Source organism: Xiphophorus hellerii, chromosome 4 (assembly GCF_003331165.1).
Source record: "Xiphophorus hellerii strain 12219 chromosome 4, Xiphophorus_hellerii-4.1, whole genome shotgun sequence".
Taxonomy (NCBI): Eukaryota; Metazoa; Chordata; class Actinopteri; order Cyprinodontiformes; family Poeciliidae; genus Xiphophorus; species Xiphophorus hellerii.
This window is the reverse complement of record NC_045675.1, coordinates 16,356,088-16,381,455: the sequence shown is the minus strand read 5'-3', so window position 1 is coordinate 16,381,455 and position 25,368 is coordinate 16,356,088. Positions and strand designations below refer to the sequence as shown.

Genomic DNA, 25,368 nt, shown 5'->3' with positions numbered 1-25,368 from the left:
TAATGAGAGACACTAATTAGAATAGCTCAAATCACGTTAATAAACCAGTTTCTTTGTTGGTGTGGTTTTCTTTCTCATTTGAACATGTTGTGAGGTTTTACTTTGACTTTATTTCATCCAGACGATGCCAGCACCTGCAGCAGCACCGGTTCAGATAGATGGGCTAAATTCTTTAATAAAGAAGTGAAAACGCTGCAGCCCGGCTCACCCTGCAACGACTTTAAAGGATACTGTGACGTCTTCAAGAAGTGCCGACTGGTGGACGCCGACGGGCCGCTGGCCAGGCTGAAGAAAGCGTTTTTAAACCCAGAGCTGTATGAGAACATCGCAGATTGGATTGTGGTGAGTGTCTGCAGCAGACCTGTCTACTATATAAGAAATGCAGACAAATTTCCAATAAAGAAAACATCGACCCTTTGACATGTTTTACATTTCCTGCTGTTCAGGCTCACTGGTGGGCTGTGCTATTGATGGGAATTGCTCTCATTATGCTGATGGCGGGTTTCATCAAGATCTGCAGTGTTCACACACCCAGCAACAACCCCAAACTTCCTGAACATAAACACCTCACAGGTACAAAATGTTGGGCAGTATCCTTGAACAGTGTTTAATCAACAACATAAATGACGCATTGACCCTTTGCAACTACAGTACGTCACTTAATCATTCGAGGCGCCATGATGGACGTCGGAAGAATAGGATGAGTTCAGATGATTTCCTGCGTTTTGGTGCAGCTCTGGGTGCAGTTCATGCGAAAACTGAGAAATTTCACAGAGGGAGACAGAAAATTGTGGCTTACTAATTTAAAGTTTCTAGAAACTCATCAACTTACAAAGGAAAAGTATTAATGTTGGCAATGATTATAAAGGCTGTGATTTTTCCCCCCCGTCACTAATTAAACAAGTGGTGAATTTTTCTTACATTTTCAGTGTGGGATGTTTCTGCTGCAGCGAAGGAAGAATTTATTTTAAGGCTTTTTACAAATGTTTGCTAAGAGTGCCAAAAAGATTTACTTTTGTGATGTTTATGGCTTCTGATGAGTAAAAAACCCCAAATAAGTTACGTTTGTGCTACTTGTACTACTTGTTTGTTTTATGACATTACTACTTGTAAATCCTCGTTTTACTGAGTCATTTGTATTGAGTCTCTCTGACATGAATCTTGCAGATACACTAAGAATAAACAGAGGTCAACGACAACAGCAACGGCAACGGCCACCTCGAAGTCAGCTTTACCAACAAGGGTCCGGAGATCAGGTTCTGATGCAACCGCTGAGGCGCTGAGATGACGCTCTGCTCTTTGCCTTTGTTCTTAGTGCCTACAACAGGAGCACTTTACTCCAAAGAGTTACCTTCACCACAAAAATCAAATTTCCAAGAACTTTGAACCGAAGATGTTTTATTGTGGGGGCTGCCGTCTTCCCCATCCTCCACTCTGAGAGCCAGTTTAATAATGGTTCACAAAGCTTTTATAGGAAACTAATCTTTCAAGGAGGGACATGGGGAAGTTTGCCGTTGTTTTTCCACATGGTCTTAATTATCTTGCTTTGTTTCTTTGAAAGATTTTTTTTCTCATCTTTTATGAGAACAGATGGTTATGAGAATATGATTTTGTTAGTGTGGCCTTGATTTTTTGTTGTTGTTTTTTTTTCTCGCCGGTCTGCAATTGTGTCTGTCCTGCATCTTTTCCATCCTCAGCATGATGGCAGCTGAATGTCGGTACATGAGTTTTAGCTGCCGGTTTAAAATAATCTTTGCTGGCATGATCATGACGTCATTGCTGGAGGATTTCTTTCTTTCAAACCAAATACATTTGATTTCTAATGCAAGCATCCTAATTGTTTGGTGTAGAGTTTTTATCCCCTTATTTCCGAGAAAAAATATTTCTTAGGGGATCTAAGTTGTCTACTGTTCTAATTCACTTTCTCAGGATTACTAATAGCGCTCAAGTGTAAAGATGGTTGCATGCAAATTTTAGAAAAAGTTGCATGAAAACATGGAGTCACCTCTAATCTGAGGGTTAGACTTTGGAGACTGTTTTGCACTTGCTTTTGTACACAGAACTGAAATAGTTTGAGAAACTTGTTTTTTATTCAACAGATTGTTCCACGGTTTTACTAAATCATGGTAAATCCATCATTCATCTCTAGTAAGTTAGTCAGCTGTTAAAGAAAAAGGCCAAATAAAACCACCTGAAACCAGTCGGTTCAGCACTTTGGTTTGAATGTAAATGAGAATTTTTCTTTCTTTTAGTGAAATATATTTCAGTTCAGATGACTTTGTACATACTGAGTCTGATAGGGGGTAGATTGTAAATTTTAATCGCTCTGGCGCTGCTGTTATGTGAGAGCGAGCAATCAGTATGTCTTCTGCTAATCTCCTTTTGTTTTTTTCTGCTTTACTCTGCAGTTTTCATCTGAAAAGCTTTATTGTCCTCTTTGCACCGTCTTGGTTTGTGTAACTGTTTGAAAATGTGCCTACGTTAAGCAGCACGACTAAAGTTGCATGACTGCTAAACATGAACTGCTGAAATTCAAAGGTGTGAAAATATTTGAGAATGTGGTATACATATGCTTTTTTTTTTTTTTTTTTAGCCAAATCTTTAACTCCTTTTGATTTTCAGATTCTCTTGTAACGTCATTTTAAATCCCAAGTTGAACTTCAGTGGTCCTCATTCAGGATGTACTTCATATCGCCTTTAAAGAGATGAGCGAGGCCACTGAAAATGGCTGAATCTTTGGTTTGAGGTGAGGCTGAAGTGTAAAGAGCGTTGCTGTCCGGAGAACTGCTGCAACCCAAAGTTGTTTCTCATATGCAAAGAGCCAGGTTCTCACTGATCAGCCGATGCAGAGAATCAGAGTTCATCAGTGAACAAGCTGGCCTCATCACAGAGAAATGCCTTCTATGTTTCCTCCCAAATCAGAACACATGAAAGGTTTTCATACAGACGTTGGGGGAAAAAAAGCTTACAAGTCGACAAAAAACTTCTTTTTTTTTTTACTTACTGCCTAGCTTTTGGTGCTGATGGTGTTTTTTTTTATTATTATATTCAAACTTTTATGGGTGTATTCTTTTTTTTTTTTCCTATGTTAAAGCAGTATGATATGGGTGATCCTCAGTGGGTTGATGTCTCTGGGAAATGTGTTTATTCCTTGTGATGTGAAAATGTGCACTGTCATAAAAGCAACCGAATCCAACAAAGGTAAAGATTCAGAGCTGTGGTCTGATTTTAATGCCTCTTGTCTTTTTATACCACGTTTCAGTGCAGTTCTTCTTGTTCCGTATCCCGTCTGGCTTACTTTGAACATTTTACAAAGTTGCAAGAAATGTGCAAAAACCTAATTTCTTTACAACTACTTGAAATAAAGTAATAAACTAAAACTGATCAAAATGCTTTTTGATGTGTTTGAAAGAGAAAAAAGTGTGATTAAATTGTATACACGGTTTTTATATTAGAGAAGTATTCAATGTGTCACAGTTCAACAATGACTGTTGGCCACTAGAGGGAGCTGCTGACTCAAGTTACCAAGAAATCACAAGGGGATTGAGTAAGAGCCATTTCATTCTTCTGTTTCAGTAATCTGTCACCTGTGAAGCTGTTTTAGCTCGTTAATTTTTTCTCCACCTGAAATCTGTATTTACTGTTGGACCTTTGAGTCTCAAACTGGCTGCTGAACTTGCTCAGAAAGTTAATGATCCAGTCAAAGTCTGCATTGGAAAATATGTTTGGGGAAGTTGAGATGAGACTTTTACACTTAAGAACATTGTTAAAGTTTCAAGCACAGTGGTGGTGGCATCATGGCGAGGGTCTACTTTACTGCTAGTGATACTGAGAAGAGGAAAAAAACTTATACATTCTTCAACTTAATACATTTACATCAACTTGCTTGACACCTGGACCAAACTGGGTGTTCTAACAGGAAAGTGATCCTTAACCTTTTAAAACTTGTTAGGGGTGGGTAAAGCACAGTAGACTGATGCTAGGAAGCTTAAAGGGAATGTATTATTCAAAATTCATTTTTGAAAATTTTTGCTCCATTTGGATCTCGGCTCTTTCTGGAAAAAGTCCAAATGCTTTACATTTTTTTAAGTTATAAGTTTGTAACTTATAACTTTGTGTCTGGAAAAGCAGCCGTTTCATAAATATTCCAATTATTGAGTCAAAATCACCGGACACTGCACCGGTGTTCTAACCATCTGTGCTCTTTTGCCGGCTCGTTTGCTTCGGATCACTAAAAAAGAGTCGGCTCTTTCGTCTCCAAAACGGCTCATAAGATTTTTATTATTTTTTTTTGCTCCTTAATATATTAGAAAAATGTTGCAAAATGAATAAGATCGGCTCACAGTCGGAAATAGCTATATTTAACAGCTCTTCTTTTGGGTCAGCGTAAAGTGAAATGTGCATTTTGAATGTTTAAATATCATATGAGTTTATTTGGCTTTTGATGGATGCATTTACAGATTTACCTGCGGAAAATTGATGAAACGGGAGCTTTTAATTCAGAAATCTTTCCATTTAGTCTGAAACTTGTGTTTGTATTGAACCAGCAATCAGAAAACATACTTCTGTAACATGACAGTTTACTGCTCTACATTAATGGGTTTTAAATGTCTTCTTCTCTGAAAAACACAGCAGCAATAAATCTCTGAAAGGAGTGAGAGGATTATTTAAATCCTCAAGGTGGCGTCCTGAACTGTCTTACACTAAAGACTTGAAAGAGAATTAACCCCAATCATAGTTATTGTTTTAGTATAATGTAGAAAATATGTGACATTAGTCACACACAGAAAATGTACATTTTAACACTATTTGTGGCTTATGATTGTATAAAAATATAATAAATAAGCTCTTTGCTTACTTATATTTTGTATTGTTCAATGGACTGAGAGACTGCTATGATTTCTTCCCCTCCATGTACAGGAAGCACTGTGCTGCCATGATGCTGTGACATAATTCAGGATAACAGATGACAGAAAGTTCTTAGGGGGTGTAGCCACACTGATCTGTTGTCTTAATACACAATTTGATCATTATGTTGTTTTATGCAACAACTGCACATTATCAGTTCAGCTTTACTGCTATTTTAAGTTGAATTCTTTAAAAAAAAAACACACATTAGAGAAAATTGAAAAGTGGTGGAAAATTCTGCTTTCAATTTGCAATTTTACAACTTTTTTTAAAGTAAATGGTTCATAGTTAAGTAAGGGGCTTGAAAGATAATAAATATGGTTGTAACTAGATGGATTTTCAACAGAAAAGTGGATCTGGCTGGTGGTTTCGCTGAAGGCCAAGCATCTCTGTTTCTGTAGGGATCACAGTTGAAGTTGGTAATAATCTGCACTGCACAGCTCTGGATTCTGACCAGTAAATAAAGTTTATTTAGTTCAGAAACATCAAAACAACAAGAAGTTCAAGATTTACATTTAAATTAAATCCAAGCTGAACATTTAATTAAGATCTGTTTACTTATATTTGCAAAATAAAAAATCAAAGATAAAGAAAAATTTATTTTACAAAACTTTATTGTACATTTTTAAATAAGCAATTTATGAATAAACTTATTATTTAAAGAAAGATAAAAAATACAGATCTATGGAGAATGAAGAGTTTTGATAAATTAATAGCACACTTAAATAATTATTACATAGGTTATATATTGTTATTTGACACTCTTCACTCTCCATAAGAGTCGGGACATACTGGAGCAGCAGTTTGGTGTTAAGCTCCGAAAATATAACACATTTATCCCTCATGTGGTTTTAGGGTTAAAAGCTATGGATATATATATATATATATATATGTCCTGCAAAGGTTGTCCTATAAAAAAAAATTAAAATTATATATATATATATATATATATATATATATATATATATATATATATATATATATATATATATATATATATATATATATACACTGCTCAAAAAAATAAAGGGAACACTTAAACAGGTGTTTAACACTTAAAGTGTTCCCTTTATTTTTTTGAGCAGTATATATATATATATAGAATATGGACTGGAAACCCCGAGATCAAAGTGGGAAACACCCCCAAAGGTGGCGGAGAACGCCAGAGCTAAGATCCTGTGGGACTTCCAGATCCAGACAGACAAAATGGTAATGGCGAACCAACCAGACATTGTCGTAGTGGATAAACAACAGAGGAAAGCCGTTGTGATAGATGTAGCAATACCAAGCGACTACAACATCAGGAAAAAGGAGCACGAGAAACTAGAGAAATACCAGGGCCTCAGGGAGGAACTGGAGAGGGCCTGGAAGGTGAAGACCACAGTGGTGCCTGTGGTCATCGGGGCCCTCGGGGCAGTCACCCCCAAACTGGACCAATGGCTACAACAGATCCCAGGAACAACATCAGACATCTCAGTCCAGAAATGTGCAATCCTTGGCACAGCCAAGATACTGCGCAGAACCCTCAAGCTCCCAGGCCTCTGGTAGAGGACCCGAGCTCAGAGGATAAGAACCACCCGCGGTGGGTGAGAAGGGAATTTTTTTTTTTTTTTTTATATAATTTTAATTTTTTTTCTTACTGTTAATCAAATTTTTTTCTAAAAACTGTATTAGTTTGTTCTTTTAAAAAATTCAGTCCTACTCAATAAAAAATAAATATAAAATTTAGCTGTTTCCCTAAATTATTTGTAAAAATATATTAGGGATAGCTTATGAATAAAACCTATAGTGCTATTAACATGAGTTTTATTAGAGGTTTAGATCTGCACTGTTTCTTTGCAGTTGGGCAGGTTTTACAGGTTTAGTTTTACCCTGTTTGGACTGGAAAATGTCAAATCTGACAACAGTGGCTAATCGCGCCATTTTTGTTATTAATGAGCGTGACGCGCATGCGCCATGCTGGATAGAAATATGACGCAGCTTCTAGGTGGAGCGTTTTAAAAAAAAAAAAAAAAAGATGCGGCTAGCACCTGGCTGCACAAGACACGGAACTACGGCCTGATATTCATGAATTTTGGGACGACCTGGATTAAAAATGATATTTTCTGATCTCCCAAGAAGCGGAATCCGAGCGGACGCCCAGCCGTATGACTGAAACTTTTGTGGATGCGATTGAAATCGTGTCAGTGTTTATCGAGGCCTAGTTTGGGGCCTTGTACTTGACCTACGAGCAGGCCGCAGTGATGCCAAGTAGGCCGCGGGAGAGCCACGTTTGAAATCGCTGCGTTGGTTATTCGGTAAGTTACTTTTCCCAGTTTTTTGTCTTTTTCCACCGATGACGTTAGTGAAGTCATTTTTTGTGTCTAAACAGAGCAGCACACAAGGAGAGACCCGACCATGGCCTCTCAGCGGCAGTTTGGTTGCTGGCGTCCCTGAAACATCTGAGGTGATATAATGGCGTCTGGAGCTAGCAGTTGATCGATTCTGGATATACTACAATCAAGCTGAGGATTCCCTTCAATCAAGCTGAGGATTCCCTTCAATCAAGCTGAGGATTCCCTTCAATCAAGCTGAGGATCGCTTCCTTCAAGCTGAGGATTCCCTACAAGGTGCCTGGCGGATCCGCCCGACCCATCAAAGGTTGGTTAAGTCAAAGAACTGTTCCAATGGCGGGTCCAGAAGACATCTCAGGGTAGGAGCTGTTGCGGGTTTTGCTACGCTGCTAATGTTGAAGGCCAACGCTAGGCCTCTTGGTGTGCTGGTTTGGTTTGATTCTCTGCTGAGAGTCAATGAGCTGAGAAGGATTCTGCTGCTGTAAATCCTTCGGTCTTTGGATTTTTAGTGTTTGAAGCAGTTGTTGTGGTCTTGTGACCTTTTTAGGTTTAGGTGCAACTAGAATCTGATATCTACAATCTAAAGTTCCTGGCTTAAAGTCAGTTGTGATGTGAAAGAAAGAAGGCTGCCAAGAACTTGGCAAATACAGTTTAGAGACTGTAAGAAGTGATTCAGCTTAGGCTTTGTAGATATCACTATAATAAACCTTGACAACATACCTACTTATTAGTACTAATATAATGTGTCTATATTGACATTAGTATAGCTCCATTAGGATAATATTTATCTTTCCAATGAATATCAAATATGTTTTTGAGTGAAGATGAGGTCTTTATATTTTAACATACATACTTTTATATTTTTTTGTACCTATTTAATATTTAGTTCCATACTTTAATAATTCAAAAACTCAAACAAATTTAATTTACGTTCAATTCAAATGCGAAAACTGATTAGTTTTTGCGCCGAAACAACGCGTGTCCTCGTGCAATTTCGTCATTTGACTTCATTTCGTCTGGACGAGGATGGACAACGGAGAGATCTCCTGGAGCTGCAGGCCGGAGGTCCCAGAGGTAATGTTCACACTGTAATCCACCATCTCTTATTTACAGGTTTTCAGCTGAGCTCCATGTTTACCATCTGGAGAGGATCGACTGGGACCTGTCCTTCAGTGTTTAAGTTTGTTTTAACCCATTTTTTCTCCTAGACTAAGCAACTGGAGGACCTTTTGTTGCAAATAACTTTTTTTCTCATAGATGAAGCCACCAAAGTAGCTTCTACTATAACTAACACTGGAGCAGCTCTTTTTCTTTTTCTGTCTCCCTCTTTATTCTGTACTCCTGGAGCAGCTCTTTTTCTTCTGTCTCTTTCTTTATTCTGTACTCCTGGAGCAGCTCTTTTTCTTTTTCTGTCTCTCTCTTTATTCTGTACTCCTGGAGCAACTCTTTTTCTTCTGTCTCTTTCTTTATTCTGTCTTTTCAAATCCCCCGGGGGTAGTGACAGATGGCCTTTCATACAGAGCCAACTTCTGGTTCTGCTGGAGGGTTCTTCCTGTTAAAGGGAAGTTTATCCTCTCCACTGTCACTACATGCATCTTAAATATGAGGCATTGATTTAGCTTACTTAACTGTTAACCAATTAAAATAATTGGTGCCGTGTTAGCCTCATTTTGAAAAGTCTTCCTGTTAAAGGGAAGTCTTAACTTTTAACAATTTAAATAATTAACCAATTTAAATAATTGGTCTATTATCAACCTTATTTTGGAAAGTCTTCCTGTTAAAGGGAAGTATTTCTTTTTGAAAATCTTCCTGTTAAAGGGCAGTTTTTCCATTCTTACCACGTAGATCCTCAGTAGGAGGCATTGCTTATGCTTAAGCTTATTTATAATGAATTTATGTAATTGGTATAGTGTTCATTTTGCTGGAAGTCTTCCTGTTAAAGGGAAGGTTTTATTTTTGGAAAATCTTCCTGTTAGAGGGAATTATTTCTTTTTGAAAATCTTCCTGTTAAAGGGAAGTTTTTCCTCTCCACTGTCACCAGATGGGATCCTCAGTATGACTCATTGCTTAAGCTCTAACCAATTTAAATAAGGTGCAATATAAACCTTATTTTGGAAAGTCTTATGTGGCTCCTCAGTAGGAGGCATTGCTTAAACTTACTTACTTGGTGCATTAACTTTTTTTTGGCAAAGTCTTCCTGTTAAAGGGAAGTCTTTTTGGAAAGTCTTCCTCTTAAAGGGAAGTTTTTCCTATCCACTGTCACAGCATACATCTTCAGTATGAGTCTCTGCTTCAACTTGCATAACTTTTAATCAATGTTGGATAGCTGCAGCTTTTTTCTTTTTTTTTGGTAACCACATGCATCCCCAATGTCTATGGCGGTGGATGGTAGTTTTGAGCTCATAGAGAATTTAAGGCCTTAACACCACATGGTATAATTGGTGCAGTGTTGGTCTCATTTTGGAAAGTATTCCAAAATTAGACTTTTGGAAGCTGTGGTATATGGACCAGGAAGCTATGGTATATGGACATGATATGGACCAGGAAGCTATGGTATATGGACATGATATGGACCGGGAAGCTATGGTATATGGACCAGGAAGATATGGAAGCCGATCAACACTTTTTGTTGAGATGGAACGATTACTCCGAAGACACCAGATGGCCTCGGATTGTGAATACAAGGCCAGGAAATGTGGTTTGGTACTTCCGGTAGCCACTCCTCAAGGCTATGAAGTCATCAGATGAGTTCAAGAAATTTAGTAACTAACGAGTACAACGAAGGGGTCGATCCATTCCATGCACAATACTCCATGCAAGAAAAACACGGTAGGTCATTTGAAATGTAGGAGTTCTGATCTTGGTTACAAAGATCTTTTTGGTTAACCAACAGTGGATATCCTTGGTAACCTTTTGTTACCGAGGGTAATAAAAGGTTGTGTGTTCGGTGTTTGTTTTCACACGCATTTCCAAAGGGTTAGGATTACCCTTCGGTCGGGTTTGTATGAAAACGAACCCTCCCGACGGGGAACGGCTTAGTTGCCTTTCGGTCGGGTTTGTGTGAAGACGAACCCTCCCGACGGGGAACGGCTTAGTTGCCTTTCGGTCGGGTTTGTGTGAAGACGAACCCTACCGACGGGTAAGGGCTTAGTTGCCCTTCGGTCGGGTTTGTGTGATAACGAACCCTACCGACGGGTAAGGGGTTAGTTGCCCTTCGGTCGGGTTTGTGTGATAACGAACCCTCCCGACGGGGAACGGTTTAGTTGCCCTTCGGTCGGGTTTGTGTGAAGACGAACCCTACCGATGGGTAAGGGGTTAGTTGCCTTTCGGTCGGGTTTGTGTGAAGACGAACCCTACCGACGGGTAAGGGGTTAGTTGCCCTTCGGTCGGGTTTGTGTGATAACGAACCCTCCCGACGGGGAATGGCTTAGTTGCCTTTCGGTCGGGTTTGTGTGAAGATGAACCCTACCGACGGGTAAGGGGTTAGTTGCCTTTCGGTCGGGTTTGTGTGAAGACGAACCCTACCGACGAGTAAGGGGTTAGTTGCCCTTCGGTCGGGTTTGTGTGATAACGAACCCTCCCGACGGGGAACGGCTTAGTTGCCTTTCGGTCGGGTTTGTGTGAAGACGAACCCTACCGACGGGTAAAGGTGTAAAAACTAACCAACCAAACTTTATTCTTCAGTCAAATATGTGTATGGAATCCATTATAAAGGTTACTAAGAAGGTAATTTAAGAAGTCTCTTGAGTTTTTGAAAAGTGACAATTTCAGAGTTAAAGGGATTAACCTTAAACCTGCACAGGTCTTGTTGTCTTTCTGTCTTGTTGTCCTTCAGGAATCCTCCTGGATCATCTTTTTTTGTCTCGGATTTCGCCCTTCATCGCTCCCCATCGGCCGACAGAGGAAAATGGCTGAACTTAAAACATTTATCAAAACGACTTCAGTTTATCTGTTTATTTTTTTCTTCCTACCAAAAACTGGATAAGTCTTCAGTTTGGTACTCTGGCATCCTCCAGCCATTGTTTCTTTCTTTTTTCTTTTTTTTTATGGACAATTTTGTTTAGAGATTTCATTATTAATTTTGTTTTGTTTATTTATTTTAGATATGTAAAATATCTTCCAACTTTTGTGTTAAATGTTAGAATTTAATGTATATTGATTTTTGAGGATGTGTTCTTGCATCATTTTGGCGTTTATTGTGATCCGTCTGTATTTATGCTGCCGTTTATCATTGTCTATTTCTGCTGCATTATTTATTTCAACTGCTTTTGTTTTCTCAGTTATTTTTCTCTCCACAGAAGCTACACCTGGTCTGGCGTTGATTAGCTGTGGTTGGTTCCTGGAAAAGGTCATTGGCTGACATGATGCTGCCATCACCTAACCGTTCTCCCTCTCCTTTTCATTTCCACGAACATGGAAAGTTCTCCTGATCAGTTGACCTGTTGTTGTGTTCCTGCTCTGTCTTCTCTCAGCTCCAGTCGGTCATGGCAGATGGTTGCTGGTACTGAGCCCGGTTCTGGTTCTGCTGGAGGTTTCTTCCTGGTAGAGGGGAGTTCTTCTTCTCCACTGTTGCTACATGCATGTTCTGTATGAGGGACTGCTGTAAAGTGAACAACTGGACACAAGCGATTTGCTTTCGCCCCCTGCTGGTCAGATGGAGTGAATGCTGTAAGTAATGACTCTATACAATCTGCTGGGTTTTATTTGGTACAACTTTTTAAACTACTTTAATAATCAACTGAGCTTATTGTCCTAGAAATTGGAGTATATGTGATTGAACTACAGTTACTTCAAAGTGCATTGAGATGACATTTGTTGTGAATTGGCAATATATAAAATTGAACTTTCGAACTAACAAATGATCCCCACCAAAAAACAATATTAAAAAAAACAAACAAAAACCCCAACAAACAAATCAAGAAAGTTCAAAATCCTCAAAATAGATACCAAAACATTCAAAACCATAAAAGTAGATACCAAAACATTCAAAATAATAAAAGTAGATACCAAAACATTCAAAATAATAAAAGTAGATGGCAAAAGGTTAAAAGCTTATAATTATAACGCTAATTCACAACAATGTTATCAATGCATTTTATGAAAAGTCATTTCAATTTAGTCAGATTACTATTGATCCAAGTTATCAATTCATAGGCTAATTTAGTTATAAAGTAATTTAAAAAGTTGTACCAAATAAAACCCAGCAGATTGTATGGAGTCATTACTTACAGCATTCACTCCATCTGACCAGCAGGGGGCGAGAGCAAATCGCTTGTGTCGAGTTGTTCACTTTACAGCAGTCCCTCATACAGAACATGCATGTAGCAACAGTGGAGAAGAAGAACTCCCTTCTACCAGGAAGAAACCTCCAGCAGAACCAGAACCGGGCTCAGTACCAGCAGCCATCTGCCATGACCGACTGGAGCTGAGAGAAGACAGAGCAGGAACACAACAACAGGTCAACTGATCAGGAGAACTTTCCATGTTCGTGGAAATGAAAAGGAGAGGGAGAACGGTTAGGTGATGGCAGCATCATGTCAGCCAATGACCTCTTCCAGGAACCAACCACAGCTAATCAACGCCAGACCAGGTGTAGCTTCTGTGGAGAGAAAAATAACTGAGCAAACAAGAAGCTTAGTTTCTAACTATACTTTTTAGTTAGAAAATATTTTGTTTCTAATTAAGCTGGTCGTTTAGTTAGAAACACCAGAGCGCCACCTTCTGGCCTCTCTCCAGATCAGTTCAGGTCAGAGAATGGAACTGTTTCTGTCTTTGTTTTTTCCCCTCCGTGGGCTGCCACCTTATCGTGGTGGAGGGGTTTGAGTGTCCCAGTGATCCTAGGAGCCATCGGAGGCTTCATGGCTCTATTTGGGTCGGGTCTGCCAGGACAAACTGGTCCTAGGTGAGGGATAGGACCAAGAGCAGCCCAGAGATCACTTAGAAATATAAACAGAATGTTCCTATTTAGACATAGCAATATAGACAGGATTCCTGCTTACAACCAGAGCTATAGACAGAAGTCAGAGTTTCTCCCAGTGTCTTATCAGCCTGGCGGGCCACCAGGCTATGGATTGTTATTTTAAATGGGGATTTTTTTCCACCAGTGACGGTAAATACAGATTAAAGTAAAGGTTTATATTTGAAACATTGAACTGACTGAGGAGTTGTGAACCAATTGCGCTGTCCCATCAGTTTCCCGTTGGCTTCACACGCTGTTGTTTCTGAGTTTTGATGCCTGATCCTGCACCTCAGACTTTCTGTAACTTGACATTTTTTAACTCAAACACGCAGCAGACCTCTGATGGACGAGCCCAGCAGCTCTTCCACTGGGCTCAGCAGGTTTTCTGGAGGAAACCCTGAAAGCTTTTCCAGGTGACGCTTCCTGATTGTTCTCCATTTTGACTTGAAACTTTCTTAGCAATCTTCCTTAAGGAATGCTGCAGGTATTTTGCTATTTATTTCAGTAAAAATTGGCCGTTCATCCCAGAGTGTCATAATTAAAACACAAATTAAGAAGAATATATCTGCGTACATTGGCAAGGAGTTGGTAATTATTCTATGGCTTTATGTTGGATTGTTATTTAAATTGTCATTATTATGTATCCGTAGATTTTCTTGTCTTATGAGTTTGTAGTCATTTTGTTTATGTGATACAGTTTATTTGACTATTTAGCACAGTACATCAAACAGGTACATGAACATTATAACATGGTTTTAATTACAAATTTTTGATAATTAGGACATTGTAAGTAATAAAATTGAGATAAAGGATAGGATTAATTAAGTGTTCTTACCACTCATTTTTAAACAGAAAAGGAGTGGTAAGCTAATTATTTTTGTTCTTGGTTATGTATGCATGATTTTATTTTGTCCTACATATTGCTTGTTTTTAAATCAAATATTTTAGTTTCAGTAAACTAGCAGCACTTACAGAATAGTGCTGCTACAAGTGTTTGTTTCCTTGAAGTGAGCTAAGGTTTCATAATTTGTTTGTGCCAGGTTGTTGGTATTTATTTTGAAGCAGGTCAAAGAGAATCCAGTGCTGTAACAGCTGTTAATTAATGGAGATGCTCATTGTTGCTCTGATATCTTGTCTGTCAATAGTTATTATTATTTGAAGACCAGCAGGTTTGGTCAGCTGGTCTTACCGCTGTATGCGCTATACAATGGCTGCTGGAAATGACAAATGTTTAGTTGTTGACCAGTCCAGAAACCACTTCTGTGTTCTTGGTCAGGAGGCTCTGTTTCTACTGATTCTGCCATTTTTATGTGCGAGTGTAGATGTTGATGTTTAAAATAACAAGATTTTCTAAAACAGCTCAGACTGAAAGGAGCTCAAAATAAGCAGAACTGAGCTGGTGAAATCTCCAGTGTTTGGGAATGATTTTGTGCAAACAATGTAATGAACATGGTTTATAAAACCTACAGACTTATTCTAACTTATGTTGTCAGCTGAAAAAGATGTAGTTTATTAATCAACCCATCATTCATCACACTTCATTGTAAACACAGTGTCAACAGGTTGCTTGTTTTTAACTTCCAGACAAACTTCTCAGTTAATTTTCCCCCTCAATTATTTATTTTTTGCTGATTTCTTACTCTGCAAAGCCTCATCATGAAGAGACCATTAGGTATTATCATTTAGTCTGGTGAGCGGATTAATTAATTTGAACCAGTCTGCTGTGCTTTCTCCTGTGGCGCGCTGGTTCGTCCTCTTTGCAGCGCACAAACACTTTATCTTGAGCAACTTCGATTTGTTGTCCATCATTATTCATGGAACAAAATGATGTCCTGAAAAAAAAACATTACAATGTGGTTACACTCCAAGATAAAAGCTTAAATACCGATGAAGTGTCCACTAGATGGCATCAAAAGCCCAGATGCTTTCCCCCGTCAGATGTGGAACTATGATTTGAAATTTCAGTACCGTGCGCTGTACCTGTCCTGTGTCTCTCCTGCTTTGACGCTGATTTTTCCCAACATCATCTGAGGTTTGCTCTCCTGGCCGCCCCACGGAAAGATGCTCTGCATGCGAGTCCACACGTTCTTCCACATATCAGACACTTCCCAACTCAGCTTCAGCATCATCAGCTCCCCCAAGTCTTTGTCCAGCGTAATCAGGAAGGAAAGAGTTGTGTTTTCATGAATGCCTTCATCTCTGCATCGAGGGGAGTAAATAAAAACAAGGCTATCGTTTAATCCTCATGTTGTTGTTGGAGAGTGACGGCTTGCTGATGCGAAGGCCCACAGCAGGAAATCAGTTGAGTTTTTTTCTGCAGGCAGTGGTTTGTTTAAAGCTCTTTGATGCACATAGCATAAACACAGCATAACTGTGAATGAATCATGTCCTGCTGTAGTAATTTATTCAATTCGTATTCATGTTTTCTGTCATGCAGCAGTTTGTTTGTCAGCTGCTCTTGTTAAGTTGGTTTTTCTCTCTGAAAGCACAGATGCGCGGTGCACCAGATCTGCTGCAGTACTCACATTGTGATGAACAACTCTCCGCTCTCATTCTCAGTTCCTTGGAGGGAGATGATGAGCGTCGGCTTGATTTCCTCCGTCTGATTAACAAACTGGATCCTGAACTGGTAATGATAGACTGCAGAAAAAAGAGCGAGAAACTAACCAAACAGCTTTTGATTCGTGGAAAACACACAGACACCACCATGCCCTGAAAAAGTATTCACACGTCTTACTTTTTCCACATTTGAAAGCTCCCACTAGACCAGCTGCATTTATATTAATTTGATCTTCATGTTAAAGATTAAATTACACACAGATGAACTTTAAGGCTTTTGATTGCACCGAATTTATTTTTTTTGTTTGGCAGTATACAATTAAAGGGAACTAAGTATATATGCACGCCACACTTTTCAGAATTTTTAAAACTTGATTGCAGGAAATCACACTGCAAAAACAAAAAATCTTACCAAGTATTTTTGGTCCAGTTTCTAGTGCAAATAACCCAGTACACTTGAAATAAGACAAAATTTACTTGCATATAACTTCTCGGCAAGAAATATGAGCTGGGTTTAAGTCAATAATTCTGTAATATTTATGTAAAAGTACTGGTTCCGTTGGCAGATTATTTAACTTGTAGCAAGATATTTTCCCCATGTTATAAGTGAAATAATCTGCCAGTGGAACTAGTACTTTTTCATCAACATTAAGGAATTATTTTCTTAAAACGAGTTTTTCTGTGTTGCTGAGAAGTTGCATGTAAGTTAGTTTTCCCTTATTTCAAATGAACTGAGATATTTGCACTATAACCGGACCCAGAATACTTGGTAAGATTTTGTTTTTGCAGTGCGTGAACTGTTTTCATTCAGCTTCACAATCATGCACTATTTTGAGTTGATCTGTCACATAAAGTCTCACTTAAAAACACTGAAGTTTGAGGTTGTAACGTGGCATAATATGAAAAAAGTGTTAATTAAGCCTGTTTCAATCAGCAATCAATTAACTGTATGATGAATTAAGGTGAACTTGATCATTTTAATTGTGATTAAAAAAAATTGGACCAGCTGTTTTGCTTACAGAGACTTTATCTGTCTTTATTTATTGTTTTTGGTTGTTGGGTTTTATTAAAATCCTGACATGAAGTGTTCTTTACAAGTTTAAATCTTATTAGTCTTTAAAATGGTGAACTTGCATTTTTATGCCATTATCACTTGAAAATGGCCTCAAAAGAACAATATTTTTGTTTACCGCAATAATTACTGTGACAAATAATAATGATATGTATAAATTCTCATTATTCTCAGAGTTCATTCTCACGTTTGTAAGGCATCCGGGATCTTGTTTTCAGGTAGAGCTTCTTGCTCCTTGCCGTTCGGACCTTCTTGATGTTGTAGCCCAGGGTGTTGCAGCGGTTCTTCCGGCAGTCCAAGCAGATACCCCTGACGAAAGCGCTGTTGTCGCTGCACCTGTAGGCCGTGCTCTGCTTGTCTTCATTCAGCAGCGAGTCCATGAACAGATGGACGGAGCGCTCATGGGCGCACTTCACCGTCTGTTCAAAGCCTGTGAGGAAGGCAGGACAAAACAGCACACATTACTGTGTGATGGTCGGATCAAACAATAGTGGCATCTTTCTGTCACATCTTCTCGCTGTATTTATCTCAGCTCTGCGCTGATTGTTGATTGCCGCCTGGGGGCAGCTCACGGACAAAGCGGCACATGTTGCCGATTATCTCCTAAGGATGACAGTCGCTTTAATGTGGCTATCGCTGTCAGATTACGCAGATGTGTTTTCAATTGAAGGGCACCACAGTTTCCAGAACAGCATCTGTGGGACCGGAGGGAATTAAATGCATCAAAATCAAACCGTCTGCAAGCAAAAAGATGAACTGCTGCCCAAGATGTGGCTTCCAAACCACCAATGTTTTGATTTGGAAAGAGCAATTAAGGAATTAAAATGTTATGGTAGAGCACAGAGAGCAGCTAACCAGAAATATTTTGGAGCAGCTGAACACACTGTGCCACATGCAGTGGTTTGAAAATGACACATGGGGGTCAAAGTAGTGTGTAATTTGGAAGTGGATGTAAATCGATTATTGGGTTTCAGTATTTCTTTCAATTCTTTTTCCATCTAAAAGTCTGAAACGTGAAGAAAATCAGTGACCTTTGTCCTCTCATACCTCCATAAAGAGCAGATTTGGGTGTGGGACTTTTATTTGAACTGTCAAAAGATGATCTCTGCAGCTCCTCCAGATTTACCACGGAGATCTTGTTGCATCTCAGGTTAATAATCTTCTTGCCCAGCATGTTTTATGGTTCACAGCCTGGTTTGGTAGGCTCGTAGTCGCTTCATACGTTCTATTTTCAGATGATGGCTTGACGGAAAACTCGATGATTTAATCTAATTATGCATTAAACGTCTCCGGCAACTTTAGTCTGACCTCCCTGGTGTGTTTCCTGTGTTTTCCATGATGCTGTTTTTTAAATAATAACCTATAATAAACCTCTAAAAGCAGTAATAAGGTGACCTGTGATGGATCAGAGTAAGGGGTGCTGAATATATGCAGCTCTAGAAAAAATTAAGAGACCACTTAAAATGTTCTGTTTCTATGATTTTACTCTATAGTTATACGTTTGATTTAAATAAACATTGTTCTTTTATTCTATGAACTACTGACGTGTCTCTGAAATTCCAAGCAAAAGTGTCGTATTTATTTGCATAAAATGGGAAATGGTCGAAATAACAAAAAGCTGCAGTGCTTTCAGACCTCAAATAATGCAAAGAAAACAAGTTCATATTCATTTAGAAACAACAATACCAATGTTTTAACTCGGGGAGAGTTCAGATATCAACATTTGGTGGAGAAACCAGGAAGTTTTAAAAGGGGTTCAGTGCAGTGGACTATTAATGTTTTCCTGAGCTGTACATGCCACTATTCTCAGTTTATTTTATTCTTTGCAAACCCTGCACCTTTTGTTCACTTCACCTTTAAGCATTACTTGGAAGTATATTGTAACATAATGAGAGCTAAAAAGGGAGAGTGGTGTGAATACTTTCACAAGACTCTCTAAATACTGTAATCCAGTTTTACGTTTATTCCAGCAAAAATATGGTTTTGAAAGAAATAAAATGTTCCATCCAAATAGTGAACCATCGAGACTTATGCTACTCTTGTTTCTGAGAGAATAAGAAGCTAAAAGTCTGTATTTTAAAATTGTTTTCAGTGCTACTCGTCCTACCAAGGATCCCGTAGTCGCTTATGTGTTCATAAATGTTATGAAAGTTGCATCCGGGCTGGAAGTCTCCTCCGTTGGGGTAGAAGTCGTAATGCGCCACAGCTTGCTTGATGCCCACGCTGAGGCCCAAACGTTCGTGTGTGAAAGTGTGGATGGCGTCGACGAACTCCGCATCATCAGGAGAAAGCCTCTCTGTGGGAGACATGCCCTCAAACAGCGGCCCTGCCGGATCGAGGCCTGCAGGGACAGGAAATGTTTTAAACAGGAACGACACTTCTCCAAAAGAATGCAAAAAGAAATGAGAATAATGAGCATTAGTTCCCAAATATGCAAAAACCCAAAATAGCACAAACACATTGATAAAAAGGAAAGTTTTTAAAGTTGTTTAGAAATTTTAAATGTGATCTAAGTGGCTGCTTGTGTCATTATTAGATACTTTACAGATGTGCCAGTAAATCCTGATTTCATTCAGAAATTGAGCTTGTGAATGGCGCTCTGTATATTGTTTTTAAGTATTTTTTTTTCCCCGTTTTATCAAAACTGAATCATTTCAGTGTGTTGGTGTAGGATGCAGCTGCATTTAGACCAAAGTAACACTTTGGATCACAACAAACTCTCAACCTTAATTTGCACAATCAATTCTAACAAATAAAAATATTGGATAAATGTTCCTCAAAGTTTCTTCCATTGTCAGTTTTGGGGAGTTAAGAGATTTTCCTTTCTTGCTGTATCAATGATCCACAAAACCTACCTGCCCCTAAAAAGTAAACATAAAGATTATAGAAGTACTTTATTCATCCCAGCAGGGAAATTACTTTAAATTATTAGATTAAATGGTTTGTTTGTTTTTCAGACTGCTTGGAATTACATTAAATGAAAAAATTAGAGGCCATTTAATTGACTTTTCTTAGCAAATGCATTTTTTAAAATGGATTTTCTTTAATTAATTTATTTTTTTCTTAATTGTGCATATTGTGACTAAAAGACTTTTTATTATATTTTTGTGTTTTTGCTGGACTTTGGTTTGTTTTTAATGTTGTATTTTACATTTAATCCTTACTAGTAGATATTGTTATATTTAGATTTGCTCAGTCTGTTTTACAGAATTACACACCCTGTCCAGATTGCTGAAATATTTCACCTTTAAGCTCTTCTTGATTTAAAATCTGTCCTTCAAGACAGTCAATGGTTCAAATTAAGACGGGTTACAAAAATGATGGCACACATCCATAGTTATTTAAAGTTATAAATTAAAATTTTTGAGCTTTGGAAATAATCAAATGTATTTTAAAATGTCTTAAACATAGAGGCTGCTTAGTTCAACATTAAATCAGACGTTTCATACCATGGTGTATGTTTTCTTACAGTGTTTACTCAGTCCACACCCCCAGAATGTATGGCTTGCAGAAATGGCATCATTTTTTCAATGCTAATGCTGAACTGGTGGAGAGTCACATTTCTAAAATCTGAAACGGCTTCCGTCCTCAGCCAGATGTTTTCTCTCCCCAGATCCATAATTTCAGATTTGTATGCAATATTTTATCTTTGTTATTACTGCGTTTTGTGCACCAATCTTTTTCTTTCTCCTTTCTGGATCTGTCAGAAGATAGGCAGTAAGAGAAAATAAACTCACCAGTAATCCTCCCAATCTTCTCGGCACCCCGCAGGAAGCTTCCAGCGAATCCGGATATGTGAGCTCCCAGGCTGTATCCGATCAGATGAACTTTTCTCACTGGGTACCGGTACTCTCTCTGTTTGGGATTTATTACATTTAAATACATCTTTTCCACATTTTTGCACGTTGGTTAGTGAATTACCTGGAGTGACTGCAGCAGATGAGCTATGTCTTTGCCCACGATGCGAGTGCTCTGCACAGCCAAGGGGTAATGTTGATGGGCCAGACGCAGCCAGTCGGTCATCACCACATTAACATCCACAAGGTTCCTCTTCAGGATTGTGGCCATCCGGACCACCCAGCTCTCCAACATACCGTCCACCTTGAACGAGAAAAACAAGAAATCATAAAGTTGGAATCTCATTTTCCTACAGTGCAAAAACGAAAAATCTTACCAAGTAATTTTGGTCTAATTTCTAGAGGAAATATCTTGAAATGAGACAAAACGGTAACACTTTATCTGATGACATGCGACTGTCATAAACGTGACATAACATCACTCAACGACATGAATGATGCTTAATAATTGTTTACGACTGTTGTCATGACATGTCATTCAGTAAATAACGACACTTTTAATGCAAAGGTGCTCTAAAAGTTGCATTGAAAGTTCATTTAAAGTGTCAACTTTGCATTATTCAGCAAATAATGACACGTTCAATTAAAACTGGCATTAAAAGTCAATTAAATGTCAACTTCGCTTTAAAAGTGTCATCCTTTACTAAATGACACTTCATGATGACAGATATAAGCATAAATACTCATTCATGTTCACAACATGTCCCCCTTCAAATAGTGTTACCGACAAAACTAACTTAAAAGTAACTAGCAAGATATAGGAACTTGTTTTAAGTCAATAATTACTTAATATGGATGGGGAAAAAAACTATTTCACTTATGACAACACATTTTCCCATGTTATAAGAGGAAATGTGTTTTCTCCTCAATATTAAGGAATTAGATACTTAAAATAAGCTTTTATATTTTCCTGAAAAGTTATGAATTAATTTTATCGCATTTCAGGTGTACTAAGATATTTTCACTATAAACAAGACCAAAAATACTTGGCAAGATCTTTTGTTTTTGCAGTGTAGCAAAGCAAAAATGTTGAAACACATTTTTGAATGTGCAAACGGCAGTAGTCGTTGCGTGTAATCCTTTTTGAACACGTTTCTTCTCTTGGTTCTGAGTTTTTGTGTTCAGTGAAGTGCGCAGAAAGCAGGAGATGACCTTACCGACCACCCGTGAGTGATGATGATGAGGGGATTACTGCTGTTGAAACCACAGGAGGTGAGAGTGTGCAGCTGCAGAGGGTCCAGCATGCAGGTGTCCTCACCTCCCAAAAACAGCCTGAACACGGAACCGCTGACATGAGGCTCCTTCAGCCTGACGACGTCCTCTGGCTGCGTCGCACCTCAGAGAGCAAACAGAGGCGCTGCTCGTTATGCTTTTGTCTTAGTTACAGTGAAATCAGGATGTTTACCATGTAGGTTTAGGAGGTGAACATTGCATTTCACTAAAATTCACTTTAGTTTTAATTTATGTGCAACGCTTGAAAGTATATCCAACTAGTAACTTGATTTACAAAACAAATGATTTCATAGCTGGACTTTAACAATCAGAAAATGTCTTCACTTATTTGTTATACACCAAATATCTCAATATAAATAACATCAAAACTGGTTTAAATTATTAAAATTATCCATGTCTATTCTACGCTAAAGAGAGTTCAATAATGTCTATTTGAGATATAAACTAATGCACGCACAAAATAATGTAAATCTCACAAGCATGATAAAACAGCAGTGATATATCCTGTAATTTAAACCCAGATAAAACTTTGTACCTTATGGATATAATGTAAACATTTGGACATTATTTCAATCATGCGTTTCAACTGTTTTGATTATTTTACTCAACAAAAGGACATAGAAAAGTCCTTGGTTGTCCAAATACCGTGCAGCTTTAATTTAATGTTAATGGCATTAAAACGCCTCTCTCCATTCCAGAAATAAATTTTTTAAAAAACACTCACAAAAAATACGCAAACAGTCTTGAGGTCAATAAACAGGTTCTTTGAATTTTTAAAAAAAGTTTGTTTGTTGTTCACAAAATGAGCCAATGCTTCATCCCAGCAGCTCTTTTTTTTTTTTTTTGGCAATGAATGAAGTGTTTGTGACAAACTTGTGTAAATATTTCCCCAGATCTCCACAGGAACTTAAACACATAAAACAGTAAAGTGAGATTTTTTGATGAATCGCTTGCTTTCGACATTTTGTTTTGATTGTCAAGTTACACAGATTTGTTGGCAGACATGCACAGATGCCTCAGCAAGATTAATCTCTCTTTTGGTTAATTTAGGCAAAACATTTCCCCCATCAACTCGTCCTTGTTTTCTAAGCATAAAAAAAAGAGTTTCTCTTGGAATAGGAACGAAACCCTGCAGATTCTGACCAAAATATCTCGCGCGACATTTGTTGGTTTTCACTCTTTTGATATTCACATCAAAGATCAAGTTCCTTTTTGCTGCTCAATCTGAAGTTAACTATTAAACCTTCTGAGCAGATATGGACTCTCTTTGATTTGCTTTTTCTTTCTTTGGTCTCTTCACTGCAACACTGGATTATCCATGTCCACATATAAAACTAAAACGAATTCAGATTTTTAAAGACATGATTTGCTGACTTTTGTTGCCACATTTTGGCATAAATAAACATGCCGTGTATATAAAGTTTTCAAATATACATAAGCTTAAACAGATGGATCCGTTTGCTTGCCAGGAGCTACAAACAACAACCGTAACCACATGTGAAGATTATGATGATAGATAAAGCGCCGTCCTGATTTGATTAATTATTCTTATTGGTTTGAACTGCACTGAACAAATATTTCTTTGAGCCGTCTTTGAAAAATTACTTTAATTTACCAGTTTTGTTCAAGCTATAATTCTGATTTGGTTGAAAATTTGAATGTGGTTCAAAAAACATTTTTTCAGTTTGTTTGATATAAGAAGTCTACGGACTGTACAGATGAACAAAAAACATTTCAAAGATAGTTTAAATCAAAATTAGGAATCAGAAAATGGGTAAAAGTGGCAACATTTTCAATAGAACAAGTAAAATCTGAACACTTTTGTACCAAGCGACTTGGAAATTTGTTTAAAATATAAAAATCTGGAAAAAATGAAGAGTTCGCTGCACTGAACCCCATTGAAAACCTCCTGGTTATTCCACCAAATATTGATTTCTGAGTTAAAACATTAGTATTGTTATTTCTAAATGAAAATGTTTTCTTAGCATTATTTGAGGTCTGGTATCACTGCATCTCTTATTATTTTGATCATTTCTCTTTTTCTGCAAATAAATACTAAAGTTTTGCTCTGATTTTCAGAGACATGCTGTCAGTAGTTCATAGAATAAAAGAACAATGTTCATTTTACTCAAACATATATCAATAAAGGGTCAAATCAGAGAAACTGGTCGTTTTAAGTGGTCTCTTAATTTTTTGTGTTGTGCTGAAATAAACCTCAGTATATCTGGTTGAGTCAGTTTAAATTTTATGTCATTTATATAATAAAGTACAAGATGTATTTAAGGACTTTGTGGACCAGTGCAAATATAAACTAGAACTACTCACAATATCAGTTCTGTCTTTATGAATTTTCCATTTAAGATAAAGCAACAAAAATGTCTTTTATGTCACATTTTTCAGTCGATTGATACTTACTTTCTCTGCTTCCTTTAATTCTCTTCCCCTCACTGAGGCAACATGCTACCAGCAAACAGCACAAGAGTCTGAGCGCAGACATGACTTCACGTTTGATATTTCCTCAGAACCGGGCGTTTAGACCTGAAGGGTTTTGAAGCTGTGTCAGAGAAGCATCATAGCTGTCCAGAAATCTGAGGTGAGATCATCGCACTGCTCCGAACGGACAGAAAGGAGAAGTCCTGGTTCAGACATCAGGTGGTTTCAGTGCTGACCTGATTGGTTGAGGCGTCGCCGTGTACTTTCAACACGTTGTGAAAGACTGAAGGTATGGGCAGAAAGAGAACATGGCTGAAACCTGCTGCAGACGAAACCCTCAACACACTCATCCATCAAGCATTACACCAGTCCTGAAAATAAGAGTCCTTAAAGTGGAATTTTCCCACGATGTTTCGTCACGTTTACTAAAATGTACCTGGCTCAGGCTGAAGGGGATCATAAGATTGAGAGTAACCAGGCAATGAAGCAACATTGTTGCTCCAAGCAGGACTTTGGTTTGTTGTTCCCATTTGTTGTCATTTCCAATGTTGGGCCTTAAAAAAGCACCTGTTTATTCTCAACATGCAGCTTCAGTGCAGTGATTGTGAGAACCACATGGGCGTGTTTTGTACAACAGTCCAGCAGAAACCAGTGTTGTATAGTAACGAAGTAAAAATACTTCACTACTTTACTTAAGTATATTTTGGAGTACTTCATACTTTCCTGGAGTATGAAAATTTTTGATGACTTTCACTTTTACTTCACTATATTTCCGAACTTAATTGCGTACTTTTACTCCGATACATTTTCAATGTGTGGTTTAGTTACTCGTTACAAAAAAGCGAGAGAGAGAAACGCAAGTGTTTTGACCCCACCTACTGATTAGCAAGTAGCAAGTAGGCTACCGAACAAAGTGCCTGGGCTTGTTCATCACCACCAATAGGATACTTCTTCTTCTTCTTCTTTTCTATTATGGCGGATCACAAGCAACTTTAAGGTGCATACCGCCACCTA

At 38.1% G+C, this 25,368-nt stretch overlaps 2 protein-coding genes across 3 annotated transcripts in view; one reads left to right on the top strand and one right to left on the bottom strand.

The window, feature by feature from the left end:
• adam10a (ADAM metallopeptidase domain 10a) overlaps window positions 1-3,382 on the top strand; it is a 28,319-nt gene extending 24,937 nt beyond the window's left edge. Inside the window, exons 14-16 of one of the 2 annotated variants that reach the window (XM_032560541.1) lie at window positions 122-342; window positions 447-573; window positions 1,168-3,382. In XM_032560541.1, coding sequence (XP_032416432.1) covers window positions 122-342; window positions 447-573; window positions 1,168-1,283 — 464 coding nt within the window. In that variant the 3' untranslated portion in view covers window positions 1,284-3,382. Of the gene's footprint in view, window positions 1-121; window positions 343-446; window positions 574-1,167 lie in introns of those variants that run through there. The other variant, XM_032560542.1, reaches the window with a different exon arrangement.
• Window positions 3,383-14,681: 11,299 nt separating this feature from the next.
• Window positions 14,682-24,669, bottom strand: lipca (lipase, hepatic a). Its single transcript, XM_032559721.1, has 9 exons — window positions 24,337-24,669; window positions 21,846-22,024; window positions 20,753-20,932; window positions 20,569-20,686; window positions 18,939-19,172; window positions 17,019-17,261; window positions 15,726-15,840; window positions 15,181-15,399; window positions 14,682-15,032 (listed from the first exon to the last, which is right to left on the bottom strand). Exons 1-9 carry the CDS (start codon window positions 24,416-24,418, stop codon window positions 14,900-14,902), a joined length of 1,503 nt encoding a protein of 500 aa, XP_032415612.1. The 5' UTR covers window positions 24,419-24,669; the 3' UTR covers window positions 14,682-14,899.
• Window positions 24,670-25,368: the final 699 nt, after the last annotated feature.

Excerpts from the sequence above, each read along its gene's own strand:
- lipca (XM_032559721.1), bottom strand. The coding sequence starts at position 24,418 with ATGTCTGCGCTCAGACTCTTGTGCTGTTTGCTGGTAGCATGTTGCCTC. Across the intron at positions 20,933-21,845 it reads TCATCACTCACGGGTGGTCG|GTGGACGGTATGTTGGAGAG; the intron begins GTAAGGTCATCT and ends TTCTCGTTCAAG. Across the intron at positions 15,841-17,018 it reads ATCCCGGATGCCTTACAAAC|TCTATCATTACCAGTTCAGG; the intron begins GTGAGAATGAAC and ends TTTTTTCTGCAG.